General features: G+C 38.1%; 1 protein-coding gene across 3 annotated transcripts in view; it reads right to left on the bottom strand.

The window, feature by feature from the left end:
• The window catches only part of kif6 (kinesin family member 6), a 205045-nt gene that overhangs the window by 83487 nt on the left and 106604 nt on the right, over positions 1 to 14954 (bottom strand). For all 3 annotated transcript variants that reach the window (XM_079853582.1, XM_079853583.1, XM_079853581.1), the window contains one exon: positions 14881 to 14936. In XM_079853582.1, coding sequence (XP_079709708.1) covers positions 14881 to 14936 — 56 coding nt within the window. The remainder of the gene's footprint in view (positions 1 to 14880; positions 14937 to 14954) is intronic.

The raw sequence follows: 14954 nt of genomic DNA on the forward strand, positions 1-14954 counted from the left end.
TGATTAGGGATGCAACGGTACACGGTAAAATCCCGGACCGTTCGGTCAGCCCTGCACGGGACAATCTACCCTCGTGTCCCGCGGGACTTCGGTTTTGCCATTGAGTTCGCGCTGATCCTTTTAGTTTTTGCTTTAGGCGCCGTTCACATATCGCGCCTAAAAACGCGTAGAAAACGCTAGGCGCGCCGCGTTCTCCTTTTTCCAAAGCGCTAGGGCGGTTGCGCTCCGGAGGCGTCTGTCGTTGCTAAAGCAACCATCAGCTGCGCTCTGGTTGGTTCTTGTCACGTGACCTACGGTGCGCTTGCGGCATTCTGAAAAGTTGAGAATTTTCTCCACTGCTGGGGACATCGTTAGTGCCAACCGGTCTCGCCTTGCACCAGACAGTGTTGATAGACTCATCTTTTTGCACAAGAATCTCTCAATAGTGGATGAGTAAATAACATTGCACTTTGTATCCTGAATGCAGTATTTTTTTATTATATTATTTTGCTCTGCTTTTTTTATTCAAAGCACAAGCTAATTTATGTTTATTAAAGGTAAAAGTGCACTTTTTCTTTCACATTGATCACTTCATATACCAGTTATCAAGGTTTGGAATTGGGATCCACTTGAATATTTTGAAGTGTGTTTGTTTACATTTTGTATTTCATATAAGTGATAGTTGAAGAGGTTGTATTACTTAGTGTTGTTCAGTACAGACTAGAGTGTTAATTTATTCCATATTGATGTTCTTCCTACTGTGACATTCTGTTTATGCTCATAAGAAAAATAAAACATATTTTTGGGATGAAATAGCAGACTCTTTCTGCACAAAACATGTACCGAAACCGAACCGAGACCGTGGCCCAAAAACCGAGGTACGGACCGTACCGTGGGCTATCTGTACCGTTGCACCCCTAGGCGTGATACATAACAAGGACTCCGTGACACATACTAAAACAGACAGGGTTTTATATACACAGGGAAATGACAATGCTAATGGGGAATTGGCTGAGTGCAATGATTAGTGACAAGGGACAGCTGAGTGCAATGAAGAAACAAGGATCGTGGGGAATGTAGTTCAGAACGTGACAGACACCGTGGGGAAGGAGGACATCTAGTGGTGACCCAGGGAACACAAACCAGACACTCTGACAGCCCTTGTCTATCACCAGATCTTTAGTAAACTAAACACATATATGAGATTTTAGACCAACATTTTTGACAGTGCTTGTCAGTATCATCTTAAAAATGTAAAAATATTATACATTTATTTAAAAAAAAAAAAAGTTCTATCCCTCCTGTTAGTGTTCCAGACACTTGAAAACTTTTGCAAGAATAAAATGATGGGCTTTGAGTCTTTGACATTGTGTAAGTATACTAGCCTTCTCATAAGGTTTTTATAAACACTTTATTATTATTTTTACTTACAATAAATGTATTTTACAATAAATAAATGTTTACTATACAATAAATAAATATATAGGAATTTAGTAGGCAATAATGTTTTAATGCTTAATGTTATCCTGTCAATCATTTTAACTCGCTTAACACTTTTTTCCTCATATTTTGTGTTTTATGCACTAAAGCAAAATGGATATTGTTACCTTACTAATAATCTAATTATATGGCCTTTAAAGGGAACAGAGCGAGCACAATGCAGCACGGTCACCACTCACCATGATTATGCCAACATATTTTGTTGATCCCTGAATAACATTCCTGTCCCAAAATTTAGTCCTTAACCCTATCCCTACCCCTAAACCTAAACATACCCATAACTTTTGCCTAAAATCAGAGGGAAATGATAGGTGAATAACACTGATGGTGAAGCACCCCTGGTTCTAAGTCTAAACTTGACATAAACTGTAAACTTGTCCCCCAAATCTGACTGATTGGTTGATTGGAAAGTTGTTCCAGGATCAACAAAGATGTTGATCCAGGAACATGTGGTACTTGGTGAAATCACGTTCACCGTGCATCACATTTATTTAAATTGATAATGAGTCTCTTTAATATAAAAGATTCACAACAATTATTGTTTGGATTTTGTAATAACATTTGGCCAATATGGTTAAAACGATTAAACTTAAAGTGTATAATCCACAATAATGTGTTTTTATTGTTTATTTGTATTTTTTGTTGTTGTTTTTTTGGGGTAGGGATAATGGAGAATTGACAAAACAATATAGGGTAGAAGAGTGGGGATTTGATCAGGAAAATACTCTATGATCCAGGACACATCCCCTCACTGTAGAACAACAGAAACTGATTTGTCACTGATTTGGCACCTTTCTCTACATTTAGACGAGGGATGTCAAACTCAGTTCCTGGAGGGGCACATCCCTGAAGAGTTTAGCTTCAACCCTAATTAAACACACCTGATCAGCATCAAGTCCTTCAGGCTTATTTGAAAACTGTAGGTGTGTGTGTGTGTGTGTGTGTGTGTTGAAGCAGGGTTGGAACTAAACTCTGTAGGGCTTTGGCCCTCCAGGAACTGAGTTTGACACCTGTGGTTTAGACTCGACAAAGTAGTAACAAACACAAAGATTGTTTACATTTAATGTGTATGTTAATGATTGTCTTTATTTACATTAGAGAGTTCTTCAAGATGAGATGAATCTGTCTCAATAAAAATGACTGGGTGGACATAAAATGGAATGAAGGACTAATTAGCCATTCCAAACAACGAGACGGGTACAGCTGTGGAGCTGTGGTTGGTTTTCCTCAATAAACTGTGAAAACAAATTCTTATAATAAACTCTAACAGTTTTGTATAAATTTGTGGTGCAAAATGTTGATTTTTACATTTAGTAATTTAGTCACTGTACATGAAGATGATCCAAATAGTCTACTGAATATGATTTATGGACTTGTATGTATTTTTTTGTATGTGTTGCTGATGTGGTGAAACAATCTCCCCTGGAAAATAATAAAAACCTTAACTTATCTTGAATTATATAGATGGCAAAATAAGTTGTTGGTGCTTTTCCAAGTATCCCTTGCCATTTTGCAATACACTCAGCCAGGGAGCAAATGAAACATATGCGACTGACGATGGCAGAGGAACTTCTGAAAGGCTCATGTTTTTTATTTCTTGTACAAAAACGCCTGTCATAAAGTGTAGATTTGTTTTATCACATTAAACCACACACTTTGTAACACCATACTATTCTTTTTTTACATGAGGAATACAAGATCTGTAAAAATTAAGTAGTAAACATAATGTATGTCATGCTATTTACAGTATGCACCATTTGTCAACACAGCTAACATAAAACTCTGTGTTTTCATTATTCAAGAGGGGACATTGTTGCTCATTATGTGCTGCCTCAAAACCCCCCAGTGGTGGTGCTGAAACATTTTGGGTGGGTAATGTATTACTGATTATACAATTTGGTAACACTTTATAATAAGTATACAGTAATAAAGTACATACACATTAGCAACAGTTATTTATTTATTATGTATAGTCAATTCATAGTTTATACATTGTAGTCTCTACATTGTTAATATTTAATAACCTATATACAAAATAGTACGTTTTTGATTCATTGTCACTGTAACACAATTATTATTGTTTAATCAGCTCGTTGTCACGGGTGGTTGAAGCAGACGAGGAAGTAGGATCCATTTGCAGTATTCCTTTATTATACAAACTCAGACTACACAAACGTAAACTCAGACTCAGGAAACAAGGCACAGGAACAGAACAACCAGCAAACAAACATTAAGGATTGACAAAGACTGAACTAGACACACAGGCTTAAATACAAGGGCAAAAAAGCTAAACAAGATAACAAGGGGGTGTGGCTAATAGGAAGCACCTGGGAAGACTAATAGACATAACTGGGAGCTGCTAAACATGAAACAAGACAGAAACACAGACTAGACTTATGACACTCGTAGTAAAAAATAAATAAATTGGTAATGAGTAAATTATTCTCACTTTAGATTAGGTCACAGAACATTAGAAAATTGAATTGGAATTGAGTGATAAAGTAACTGATTACTGAGCATTATTATAAGGTTATTATTATCTTTTAACAGATTGAATGTCACCGCTGCAAGAGGTGGTTCCATGGGGCATGCCTTTCTATGTCACAAAAGGAGTTCAAGAGAGTTCAGAAGGTTGAGTGGAAGTGCTGCCTATTGCAAATAGTTGTGGATTGGTCACTGGTATTTGTACAGTTCCCTACAAGTACCAAAAAAGAGTCAAAGGCCAAAAAAGAGTCTTGTTGGCAGCCGACGGAAAAATGAATGATGTAAAATGAATACAAATAAACATGTTTGATATATTAAGATATTTTGTATCATCATTTTTTATTGCACTTTAAATATTGTCATATTTTGTTTATGACCCCATACAGTAGTGAAATACATAGCAATATTTGCATATGATTTAACAGTTTATTGTCATAAATATCAAAAATCTGAAAGGTGTGCATCATACATGAGACAATGTCATGTCATTAAATACAATAAACAGTGATTCTGGAACAGATCTGTGTCTTCCTTATCCCGTTAAAAAACATATTACAGTATGTAACCATATTCCGTCCGTTCGAAAAAAAAGTTGCACTAACTGTTCATTACAAGCAGCATTTGCCGTCAGGCAGGTAACGTTAGCTAACATAAACATATTTTTGCAAGCCTACCTGCTGCAAAATTACACCATTTGTACAAGACAAGTAGAGCTACTTTATCCAGTGTAATTTATCACTTACTACTATCTTGTTTTTTCTTATCCTACTCTTCCTTTCTCTTCTTTCTTTTCTGGCTTCCTGAAGCATAATTCCGCTTCATGACATAGACTGTAAAAAAAGATGGACGACGCCCCTTCGCTCTCTTCCATTGACGAGAACTGAAGCCGCCAGCGTCCCAATATGGCGCTGACATATTGGAACTTGAGTCTGCGCAGTAGCGATCTCGGGACCAGACCTGCCCAGTCGTGAGCAGGAAGTAAAGCCGCAAAATCAACGCTCCGCCCTCACTCTCGCAGAATGCACTCAGGGAGAGTGGATTTTGCACACTTTTTTAAAAATTGATTGCAGTACGACAAGAGACTTGTTAAAATAAAGTAAATACAATCTCCTCAGTCCTCCGAAGATCCCGAAAAAAATGTCCGTTGGTGCTTCAGTGACTACTTCGCTCAGAGAACCTGTCAATCACAGCTGTCAATCATGACGTTACACCACCGCATCACGTAACTAACTAAAAAACAACTTATTTTTGAAATATACACTTGAACTTACATCAGCGTGATAAAAACGACAGCAAATGAAAGAAACCACCTTTGGAAAAAAGATATTTGAAGTGTAATTTAATTGTTTAGTTGGTCTCACGTTGAATAACACGGGGAGGCGAGGCTTATGAAATATACTAGGACCAGTCACCGGGGGGCGATCGAGACGTTTTGGCTTCACTTTTCAGGGCTTGTGCGGCACACTTGCTTCATGATCACTGCCGAGGAGGTTTTGTATTTTGCCGGCAGCAAAGATCACGTGGTTGGCTGGCTGCTGTCAGCGACTACTGAGAGGGGCCCCCTTGAGGGGGATTCCGATAACAGTGTCATTGCACTTTACTGCATTGACTATCAAAGGGGCGCTCACACAGTTTGTCGTTGCATTTTATTCTTAACCAGTCGTTGTCTTGGGGCCCCAGGCCAGCTCGGGGCCCCAAGCAATTGCTTGGTTTGCTTGCCTTGTCGCGACGGGCCTGAGTATGGGTTCGGAGCGCTGCGCTGTCTATTATTGGTCCGAACTAATAAACGGTCCGTGAAGCATAAAGGAGTAGCGCATTTTCGTTCCGCTTTCATTTTGTTTGGATTCGCTGCTCGGCAACGTTGTGGTCGCGCCAAAATAAATATTTGGTCGCACCGGCAGGAAAAATGGTCGCAAAATGCGACCAATTGGTCACAGTCTGGAGCCCTGTGTAATATGATTCAAATGGTGATGAGTGTACTGATTTGATGCATTTTAAAAAGATGGATGATAGATGTTCTTCAATCTTTCTGACAAAGAAAAAAATATAATGTGAATTACAGTAAGTGCAATTTTTTTTTAATTTATAAATTGTAGTGCACAGTGTTTATTATAAGGGGGTAGAATCCGCAGCTCAGTACTCACTACTCACTACTCATGAGTACTTTTAAATAAGCTACTTTTTTACTCTTACTCAAGTAGTTTTTTGGACAAGTACTTTTTACTCTACTCACACTACATTTTTTGGAATGTAATGGTACTTTTACTTGTGTATATTTTTTCAGTACTCTTTCCACCACTGCTGATTTTGTTCGAGATGATGTGCATCTCCTTTAAATGTGCGCTTAAAGCCCAGACACACCGTGCCAATTTCAGCCGTCTGGTGTCGTCGGCGGTAGCTTTGGCAACGATTGCACATGTTAAGCATGTTTTGTTGACTTGTTGACTTGTTGAGGCCTACTGATGTTCAGTGATTTTAAAAGTATGATTTGCTGTTGCAAAGAATCATTTATGAATGCACTTTTAAGAAAGTTGTGGAAATAAAATAATATTTACATTTTATCAGTTGTTATTGAAACTCATCATTGCCTGGAACACACAAAAGATGGCATTTACTGCAGACAGAGGTGGGTAGTAACAAAGTACATTTACTTCGTTACATTTACTTGAGTATTTTTTTGGAAAAATTGTACTTTTAAGAGTAGATTTGAATGTGGGTACTTTTACTTTAACTCGAGTACATTTCTAATGAAAAAACTGTACTTTTACTTCGTTATGTTGGGCGACGTTCCTCTCGTTACTTTATTTTAATGCAATATGTGTTGTTAAATGCGTAGTTTATTCCAAGCACGCTGTATCTTTTTTCTGGGCTTGAGCGATACTCAATTCACAAATGAATCACTCTTTTGACTCGATTCTGTTCAAAGACTTCATCAAACAAGTTGGCAGATCTGTCTAAATCGGTTCGCGAATCAGTTTGAATGATCTGCTCAGTTCTTGCACGCACTGAATCGTCTGAAGCGATTTCAATTCACACTCAACTCGGAGTCGTAACAGGGAGATTTAAGAACATGAAGAGAGCTAGATGAAGTGGCCGTGGACCTACAGTACAGTCAAGTGAGAGCAAATCTTCAAATGCATCATATTTTTGCCAGCGATGAAGATCTTTATTTGTTGAACATCTTCGTATGCTGTCTGTGAATGAATGATTCCACAGGACGATATATTCGATTTCATTTCATCACTCAGGTAGTACATTTTACAACCAAACAGATTATTACGCCATGATAGCACTACTAGAAAGTATGACATTACCCGTTTTTTGGACATATACATTAATACATTAACCCTCTGGGGTCTAAGGTGTTTTTGGGGCCCTTGGGATGTTTTGACATGCCCTGACATTTGTGCTTTTTTCAGTTATTTATAAACATGATAATGGCAAAGGTCTAAATTCACTCTATATAGCACAAACAGGGCTACCATAATATGCGAGCAACATGTATGTAGATGTTTGTATTTTTAAGAGAATAATGTTTATGCGTGGTTATTGAAAAAAATAAAAATGAAAGTTGCTGAAATAAGACCACAAAACTCATACTAAATATGTGTCCACAAGACTTTTGACTAATGGATGTTGTCGCTTCGAGTTCTGGCTTCAAAATTATGTGAAAATAGTCTTGCTTTATCATTCACATAAAACAATACATTGATTTAAATTGAGTAAGACAGGTTTTGCTTGGAAAGCCAATATGCGAGGGGGGCGTGAACGAGGAGTGGTTTACACCTGAGAATACAATGTCCCACCCACTCTGCATAATGAGCCATTCATTCAGGTGTGACACTGACTGAGCCAAGAATGAATGCAAGGACAAAATATATATTTAGAAGAAGACTTATATTGACCATTTAAGATTTTGCTTACATCTATCTTGTAAATATGTTTTGCTATTTTATTAAAAAGGTTACAATTACAACAATAATTACAATTTCAACAATATTTCAAGTGTACTCTTTCTTTGTAAAAAAATGATCATAGGCCTACATTTTATCATATGTATTCATTAGTTTGAATATAGCCAACATTGGAACAGCTAACATCTTAGTTGACTTTATTTTTGACAAAAATAGTATTTTATATATATATATATATATATATATATATATATATATATATATATATATATATATATATATATATATATATACAGTACCAGTCAAAAGTTTGGAAACATTACTATTTTTAATGTTTTTGAAAGAAGTCTCTTATGCTCATCAAGCCTGCAGTTAAAAACAAAACAAAAAAACAAACAAAAAAACAGTAATATTATGAAATATTATTACAATTTAAAATAATGGTTCTCTTTTTTAATATATTTTAAAATGTAATTTATTTTTGTGATGCAAAGCTGAATTTTCATCAGCAAGTACTCCAGTCTTTGGTGTCTTATGATCCTTCAGAAATCATTCTAATATGATGATTTGATACTCAGTTATTATCAATGATGGAAACAGTTGTGCTGTTTAATATATTTTTTTTGAATACTTTTTTCAGGATTCATTGATGAGTAAAACGTTAACAGCATTTATTCATAAAAACAGCATTTATTCAAAATAAAAACATTTCTAACAATATAAATCATTACCATCACCTTTTATCAATTTAACGCATCCTTGTTGAATTAAAGTACTAATTTCTTAAAAAAAAAAAAGTTATTGTTCCCAAACTTTTGAACGGTAGTGTATATTGTTACAAAAGATTTCTATTCTAAATAAATACAGTTCTTTTTAACTTTTTATTCATCAAATAATCCTGAAAAAGTATCTCAGGTTATAAAAAAAATATTAAGCAGCACAACTGTTTCTAACATTGATCATAAATCAGCATATTAGAATGATTTCTGAAGGATCATAAGACACCAAAGACTGGAGTACTTGCTGATGAAAATTCAGCTTTGCATCACAAAAATAAATTACATTTTAAAGTATATTAAAAAAGAGAACCATTATTTTAAATTGTAATAATATTTCATAATATTACTGTTTTTTGTTTTTTGTTTTTTTTTGTTTTTAACTGCAGGCTTGATGAGCATAAGAGACTTCTTTCAAAAACATTAAAAATAGTAATCAGGCATGAAAACAGGTCAGGGGTAAAAAAGGTGAGAAGGATGCGGCATATACCCCCCCCCCCCCAAAAAAAAAAATATGTAATGAGTAGGAACGCGTGAGAGTTAACACGAACAGATGAAATAAGTACAAAATTCTCACTTATTAATAGAATTGAACTATACTCCACAGTAAGCTACATTGGCATAGTAATACCAGTGTTTCTCACAGGATTTTTTGGATCACTGAGGTGAGTGGACCTCTGCCACTCTAGGGGAGTTCGGGGGCATGCTCCCCCGTCAGAAAATTTTGTGCTTTTTAATGTTAAATTCATCAATCTGGTGCAAATTAAACAAAGAAAAATTCAAAACTCTTTTAGTTACAGTGTCTGTCTACATTACTACTACAATAATAGTTATAATATTAATCCCATGATAGTAATGGCCATATATTGTAAAACAAATGCACTGAAAAGATTAAAGATTTTGTACTAATTTCTATACTTGAAAGAGTATATTTCTATACTTCACATTAAAGATGGGATTGGGCTAGCCCAGTGTCAATCAAGAAAAGAACCAATGGGCCGCTGATCTACGCGTTTCATCAGGTGTCAGAAAAAAAAACTAGCGCTGACTTTTTTTTTGACCAATGCATTACACACTAATTACGCACTGTCTAACCCAGCGCCGCCAAATAAGCAAAACAAAACGTATGGGCCGCCAATGTACTTGTTTTATTGGCCGTTAAGACAAAAAAAAAAAAAAAAAAAGTATGAGATGTATCGGCCCAAACAAAAAGCACGTCAGCCCACCGGGAATCTCCCGGTAGTCCCGATGGCATTAGCCTACATGCCTGGACGTCACACAAAACAAAATCCTACCTGTAGCCTTTCACCATCCACTTATTTAGCTGCTGTCGCATCAGTTGACATGCCATCTCATTTCGACCTCTTTCTTTTTCTATTTTTAGCCCCCGACAGCTTCTTTGGGTTATCCATCTTTTTCGACGACAACTCACTACTGTTACTCGTTCCTGCTCGCTCAGAGCTCACGGCGCCCGCGCCCGCTCGCGATATTATCCTGCCCACTTCTATGTCAAAATTAAAAATAATGACATTGGCAACAGTAATGACACAGTCAAAAGTAATGTTTCCAAACTTTTGACTGGTACTGTATATAACATATGAGCAGAAATTGCTAAACAAAAGCTTATTTGATGTGGCAGTATATTCTACAGTAAAAACTGTACCCAAATCTAGTTAACAAAATGTTGTCTTTCATATTTCGCCTGACTGTAACGTTGTTTTTATGAAATATTAGGGCATATAAATGTTAATTTTCAGTTTAATACGTTGCTTATACAAATAGCCTATATTTTATTTCAACATATTTCAGTCGATTTTTACTCATCTCAGTATAGCAATACAGTTTGCTAAAACATCATCATTCATTCACACACAGAAACGCGTTTAAACTGTTTTTTTGCGAGCTGTGGTAAACAGCGCGCATCTCTGCCGTTCATTCATTCATACACAGAAACGCTCTCCGTGGGCGGAGTCACATTAAAAATAATTAGATGAGATGAGAACGACTGACATCTTGCTCTTTTCTTGCAGATTACATGAACTGAGAATATTTGTTTTTTATATAACTTACTTCATTTAAAAGAAGAGAATTCAAGCTTCATGCCTGTGTGTCTGTATGCCTGTTTGACTGAGTATTCGCTGAGTTATTGTTCATTTTCGGACGCGTTTCAGAATAGACTACACTGACAGAGAGAAGGCAGAACTTGCTTCGTGTTTATTTTTCTTTATTTGGCAAAAAGCACAACACTTTGTTTTTATTGTGAGTATACACAAAAATAATACACATTTAACAGAATCGATTGATGTATGAAACTTGTTTGTAATATCAAAGTCAACAGAGCAAAATTAATCTCTTTTGAACTGATAAAAAAAAAGCGAGCCTATCGCGCCGGCGTGATTGTCGACCTCAGGGGGTTAAATAAGCTACCAGTGTTCACAGTTTATGAACACCCGCCATCCCGCGGTAGTTTGTGTGTATTGTTGCGCAGTGGCGTGCGAACTCGACTTGAAAACTAATGCCTTTGCCTGCCGTAGACACAGTTAACCAGTTTAAAGTTAGTTGTCCCTTCAGAGTGGCGGAGAGCCCTGTCTGTCCTCATTCCCAAGGAGCAAGACTCAAAGGATATCGACCAGTTTAGGAACATAGCCCTTCTAAATGTAGAAGGAAAGATATTCTTTTCCATCATGGCCAAGAGGATGACCTCGTTTCTTACGCGCAACGGGTTTATAGACACCAGCTGCCAGAAGGCTGGCATACCAGGCTTTCCAGGGTGTGTTAAACATTCCTCAGTGATATGGGAACAGATTCAGAGGGCAAAGAGGGAGAAGGCCGAACTGCATGTCGTCTGGTTAGATCTTGCCAACGCCTATAGGTCTGTCACTCACCAACTTATCACATTCGCCCTGGACTTCTTCTATATCCCTGATCCCTGCAAAGGTTTGATATCCAGATACTTTGAGGACATCCAGATATGCTGCACACATGAAGACTTCACCACAAAGTGGCAACGACCTGAAGTTGGCATTGTCATGGGGTGTTCAATCTCCCCCATTTTGTTTGTGGCAGCGTTTGAGATTATCCTCATTGGGGCAAGGCAGGTGGTCGGAGGAGTGAAGTTGCCATCAGGCCAAAGGCTACCTCCACTGAGAGGGTACATGGATGACGTTACCACCATACTCCAGACAGCTCCATGCACCGTGAGACTGCTTAAGAGGTTTGATGAACTCGTAGAGTGGGCAAGAATGAGGATTAAGCCCTCAAAGTCACAAAGCTTGTCCCTTCAGAAAGGGGTCAGGAGTGACCGCACCATCTTTAGCGCTGGCGGTGAGGAAATCCCCTTGTTGTCTAGCCAGCCTGTCCGGAGCCTCGGCCGAATCTACTCTGCAGACCTCACGGATAAACAGATGGGGAATGCGGTGGAGAAGCAGCTGGCAGATGGCCTCGCCAGGATCAACCTCAGTCAGCTCCCAGGCAAATACAAGGTTTGGTGTTACCAATTCACGCTGTACCAGAGGATAATGTGACCACTCAAGATGAGCGAAGTTCCCTCCTCCACAGTGAGCAAGTTGGATAGCTTGGCAAACTCGTACATCAGGAAATGGCTCGGGCTACCAAGATGCCTTTCTGATGTAGGTCTCTTTGGCAGGACCAAGCTCCAACTGCCCCTGCATTCCATCAGCGGGGGATATAAGCAGGAGAAGGTGCGGTTGATCATGGAGCTAAGAGAGTCCACAGACCATCTAGTGAGAGCTGCGGATGCCTAGGTTTTAACCGGGAGAAAATGGAAGGCCAAGGAGGAGATTGACCTGGCAATAAGAAGGCTGCAACACAGGGAGGTGGTTGGCAGAGTACAGGATGGCCGGGCAGGTCTCGGTTGGGGACAGGCCCCCCTCTTCTGGTCAAACGCAGTCGACCTTGGGAAGCAGCTCCATTTTCCCAGGGAGATAGTGGAAACGTCTTTGCGTCCAAACCTTGTGATGTGGTCTGCTGCTTGCAAGATTGTCCTGATGGTGGAGCTTACAGTCCCATGGGAAGGAGGACTTGAAGCTGCCCATGAGCGGAAGCGGGCCAAATATGCTGAACTGGCTGCAGAGTGCAGGGAGGCTGGTTGGAGGGCAGTCACATACCCTGTAGAGGTGGGGTGCCGGGGGTTTGTGGGCTCCTCAACCTCTCGTCTGCTCCGCGACATGGGTGCAACAGGCATAAGGCACCGGAAAGCCATGAAAGAGCTGGCAGAAGAGGTTGAAAGAGGCAGTTTCTGGCTGTGGCTGAGAAGGAAGGCAAAGAGTTGGGGTCCAGTCTCCACCTAGGGCATCAGCAGGGGGTGGCAGGGAGAAATCCCTGCCATCGCTCCGCCACCATGAGATGTACTGGGGTTAAAGGAGCGAAACATCCGTGACTGGTGGTCCCCAGCTGATGACCCATAAATGCCCTCCGTAGTGTTCTCCAACATGTACACCTTAGGTACACCTTAATCTCTTAGGCACCGGTGGAGGTGCGACAGGCAGAAATGCCCAGCAGGTTTCACCACCTACCTGTATGTTAAACTAAACATGCTTGCAGAAATATACATTTGATTATATTTTGGAGAACAGACAGAAGAAGATCAGTCGATGTACTTTTGTTTGTTTTTTTGTGTTCAGATGTTAAGTAGCAGTCATGAGCGCGAGCACATGTGAAGAGTTTTAACTCTTTCTTCTCTGTGTCAATTACATGCCTTTGAATGCAACACTGCAGATTCACTTTATTTCGACATTGTCTAATAATCCAAATGTAGTTGCATAAGTTACTATTATACAAACCAAAGGACAGGCAATGATTTTCGGGCTATACAGATGGCAGAAATAATGTTTGTCTCTTCTGTTTTTGTTGCAAAGATAGCCTATACTTATGATAATAATAGTCATTTAAATAAAAATAATCTAAATAAATCTAAATAATATAATTTTATATATACGACCACTTCAGAGGCAAAAGCCTCTAAGTACCATCTGAAATTTTCTTCTAAAAGAGCATTTTTATCAAGCTTGTATGTTTATGTTCAGTTATTTCACTTAAATGGCAATGAAAAGTACCTATTAATTGTCATTAAAGTAAAATTACTTAACTTAAATATACAAGCTTGATAAAAATGCTTGTTTTAGAAGAAAATTTCATATGGCACTCAGAGGTTTTTGCATCATGAAGTCTTCATATATATATATATATATATATATATATATATATATATATATATATATATATATATATAAATATATATAGGCCTATATGATCCGAAGTAACTAGCTACTTGAGTAGTTTTTTCATTGGATACTTTTTTACTCTTACTCAAGTAACTATTAAGATTATTACTTTTACTTTTACTTTGAGTAACTATTTCTATAAGTACTTGTACTTTTACTTGAGTACAGTTTTTGGATACTCTACCCACCTCTGACTGCAGAGGCGTGTGTGGGTTAGAGCAGGCGGACGGGATTTTGGGGAAGGGGGGGATCGGCTGTCCTTACCTACTCTAAGGGGAGGCTCACATTCACCCAATTTGAAAACCCCTGGTGTAGACAAACTATATAATAAAGTATGACCAGGGATACAATCAGCCCACGCAGTCGTCTCTCCATAGTAAACAGCGGCGTGTTGTCTGCCGGATTTTCCACCTCTGTTTACTTCCGGGAGTTCTGTTGGAATTTTCCCGCACGTTAATTCTGACCAAACGAAGTGCAGTTATGGAAATGCGTAAAAAACACATCTGGCCAACGAGTGATGTGGATGTTGTCACGTGACTGCATTTTGGTTTGTTTTATCAACTCATAAACTGATTCGGACCAGAGCTATCAGTGTGGTGTGAAAAGGAACCAAAATGCCTGAAAAATGCTACAAAGTATAATTTTTCACCCTTGGTCCAAAGGACCAAATGAACCGAACTACAGATGTGAAATATGGTCATGCAGAATAAGGCATTAATATGTGGTTTTATAAGTACTAATAAAAACAGCCAATTATTTTTAATATATAACAATATGAAATATGAATATTAATATTAAAATATTAAACCTGGATCTTGAAATTTTATTGAAATATATTGTTTGTTGAAATGTTATTGAAATATATATATATATATATATATATTGTTTTTTCCCCCTTGCATCACCACCTATAAATTAAACTGGATTAAATGTATGCTAAATGACAAGTGTCATCTGGCTAAAAAAGGTGTAGAGTTTACTTACTGACTCTGATCCTGATCTGGTTAACTTGCTCACCAAGTGTCTTAGCTTCAACAAACCTGCAAAATGAAATGGCC

The sequence above is a fragment of the Squalius cephalus genome (genome assembly GCF_949319135.1).
Source record: "Squalius cephalus genome assembly, chromosome: 20".
NCBI lineage: Eukaryota > Metazoa > Chordata > Actinopteri > Cypriniformes > Leuciscidae > Squalius > Squalius cephalus.